The sequence below is a fragment of the Eutrema salsugineum genome, unplaced genomic scaffold (assembly GCF_000478725.1).
Source record: "Eutrema salsugineum unplaced genomic scaffold, Eutsalg1_0 scaffold_2, whole genome shotgun sequence".
NCBI classification, from domain to species: Eukaryota; Viridiplantae; Streptophyta; class Magnoliopsida; order Brassicales; family Brassicaceae; genus Eutrema; species Eutrema salsugineum.
Window position 1 is genome coordinate 14,176,133 of NW_006256829.1, and position 2,883 is coordinate 14,179,015.

A 2,883-nucleotide genomic window follows, 5' to 3' on the forward strand; every position below is an offset into this window, starting at 1 on the left:
TGATTGTCATTCGTAAATGTCTTCCGCCACCGGTTCTGTACTGAACCCACTCGCCGGAAACCGCACCAACTCCCTCAGATGAGTCATGATCCACGCCTTAGGGGCAATTTTGAAGTGATAAAGAGAGCAATAACGCATTAACAAGAGTAGCATTTATTCCGATATTCCTCTCTCTCATACACTCGTGTTTATTCGACGTGACTACTCACTTCCTCTCACTTCCTCCATTTTCTATTATTTAAGTTCGAAAAGAAGTTTCGAAATCCATTCTACTTCTTCATTACTTTCCCAAATCCATCTCCACTTTTTCCTTCCTCCTCTCTCTTAGGGTTCAGATTTTCCTTTTATATTACAAAATTCATCATTTTCTCTTAGGGTTTCAGAACTTTCACAAAACTCGGCCTCGACCACTTTCATATATAAATCCATGGTAGAGTACTCCTACCTACTAGCCCTACCAGACGAACTACTGGAAAAGGTTCTAGCAAAATCGGCTAACACAATTGGTGATCTAATACGGATTCGCTGGATTTGTCATAGGTTCAACGACTGCACCAGAGGCCCTGGCTTCTACGCTGAAGTTGATCCCTTTAATATGGGTCATCCAGAGGATCAAGATGTCCATCTCATCATTGATGTCTTCAGAGAGTTCTATGATGCACCAAATCCAGGCATGCTTTTCATACAAGGTATGCAACTCTTTTTTCGTCGACATGATTTTGGAGGGATTCTACTGATCAAGGATGCGGCGGATGGAGGGTACACGCGTGCAGTATATGTCTACGGGATGTTCATGAAACTTGTTATAGAACATCCCGAGGGTGATGAGTACCTCATCAAACTAAGCCGGGAAACATTAAGGAAGTGCACCTCCGATCTCGTTGAAGAAGTATATCTTGGTTGGCCAATGGGATTGCCAGAGATATTCGATGAAAGCCACTGTCGCTTTTTACTGCGCCTCAATACTCTTATCCACTGTCCATGCGGTACAGTTAACCAGTGGGAGCGTTGGTGGAATGATGAGTATAAACAAGGGAACATCTGCGACTACTGCTTCTTAACTCGCTAATGCGAAAGGTTCTTACTATATGAGTACCGGATAGTTAGGGTTTTTCCTGATATGGTCAACTGGTGAATGTGTCTGATGTTTTCTGTCTTATGTTTTTTGTTTTTTGTACTTCCTTATGTTCTGATGACTCCTATTTTATAATTACCAACCGAATAGAGAACATATAAATCAAATTTTAGATTCTATACAAAACCGAGTTGAAATCTACAAAGTAATCTAGATAGAAATTAGAAATCAGAGGACGAAGACGAACAAACCTGATTTAGCGAGGCGTTGATTCAAGACAGGCAGCAGCAAATCACTCGTAGTTGTCCCAGAGAATACTAGGCGAAAACGACAACGAAATGACGATTTCAAAATTTGAATTTTTTTAAAAAAAATTAGGGTTTGAGTTACCACAATTTTGACCGAAAACCATCCCAAAACCCGATTTCTTCGGATTCAACCCGATATGACATACTGGGTGTGGATCTTCGTGGTTGGGTTAGTAAATATGAAACTTTAGTAAGGACCTGCAAGTATTTGACCGTTTTTCTCCTTTTTTTTGCTTTAAAATAAATCAAAAATAAATTAAATATTATGAGAAGGAGATTTGAGAATTTCTATAATGCGGAAGGAGTACGCGAGATTATTCCTCATACGTTAAGTTCCAGTTCGAACAAAATCTTGAAAAATTTTGGATCTTAATACCTAAACTTGAACCAAACCAAATCCAAACCGAACCCGATCCAAAATTTTAAAATAGCCGATTGGTACCTAATTTCCTAAACCCAAAAAAAACCGAAATCCTTAAACTCTCTCACTCCAAACAATCAAACTAGCTCCCGGGAAAAGTGAGGGATTTTGGGTGCCGAACTATCCATTGCTTCCATTGGTATGCCAACAAAAATATTTAAAACAAGACAAACATTCTCGTACGTTTGGAGCTTTTAATAATTTATAGGTTTCTTAAAACGATTTGTTTGCTGTTGTTTTTTTCTTGGATGAACAATTCAGGAGAGTTAAGTAGCATGACTGACTTCATAATGGCAGCCAAAATAGATGATATCAAGATTTCTGATGACAAACTTTGCTCCTTTTTTGTTTGTTTGTATTTTTGTTTTTTCTCAACAGTTTTGTCTGATGATATATCCTTTTATTGTGTATGGTCATCATCATCTTAAAAAAGCATTTGGCATATAAAACAATATACTAAGATCTAGCAGAATAAGGATCGAAAATGAATTATAAGGACAAATACACTGACATCTAAAAGCAGAAATTATTTCTTCATCAATCAAGAGAAGCAGTTCTACTTCGGATTATATGAATATCTTTCTGATGTTATAATTTACTGAAACATAAGAAATGCAACATTATCATTAGACCTTTGCTTTGTTTATTTGTTTCTATAACATTTTGGGATTAACACGAATTTCAAAATGAAGTTTTTACATAACTATTTTTTAATCCTACAATGTGGTTGGAGGACCAGCAATTCGGGAGCATTGTTGCTTTAGCATAGGAGGGAAAAACGGATTGAATGGAAGATTTGGTGTACAGTTTGATTCAACCTTTAGAAAAGCTTTACAACAGGCAGGACCTATGTTACCAAATTTTCCGGTTATTATAGATTGAGAGATCTTTGCAAAGCATCCCGGAATATTTATCAAAGTTGACAAACATTTGGTTATATTTGGCATTCCTGGCATGCCAGGACTAGGTTGGAAAGGAAATGGAAATGGAAATGGAAGCGGAAATTGAGGTAGTTGAGCATTCACAGAAGTTGCAATGCAAATAGCCACCATGAGAAAACATACATTCTTGATCGACAT

At 37.4% G+C, this 2,883-nt stretch overlaps 1 protein-coding gene across 1 annotated transcript; it reads right to left on the bottom strand.

The window, feature by feature from the left end:
• Window positions 1-2,520: 2,520 nt before the first annotated feature.
• Window positions 2,521-2,883, bottom strand: LOC112086543. Its single transcript, XM_024155511.1, has one exon. The coding sequence runs from the start codon at window positions 2,881-2,883 to the stop codon at window positions 2,521-2,523; it is 363 nt and encodes a 120-aa protein (XP_024011279.1).

Coding starts and splice junctions, on each gene's coding strand:
- LOC112086543 (XM_024155511.1), bottom strand. CDS start 2,883: ATGTCGATCAAGAATGTATGTTTTCTCATGGTGGCTATTTGCATTGCA.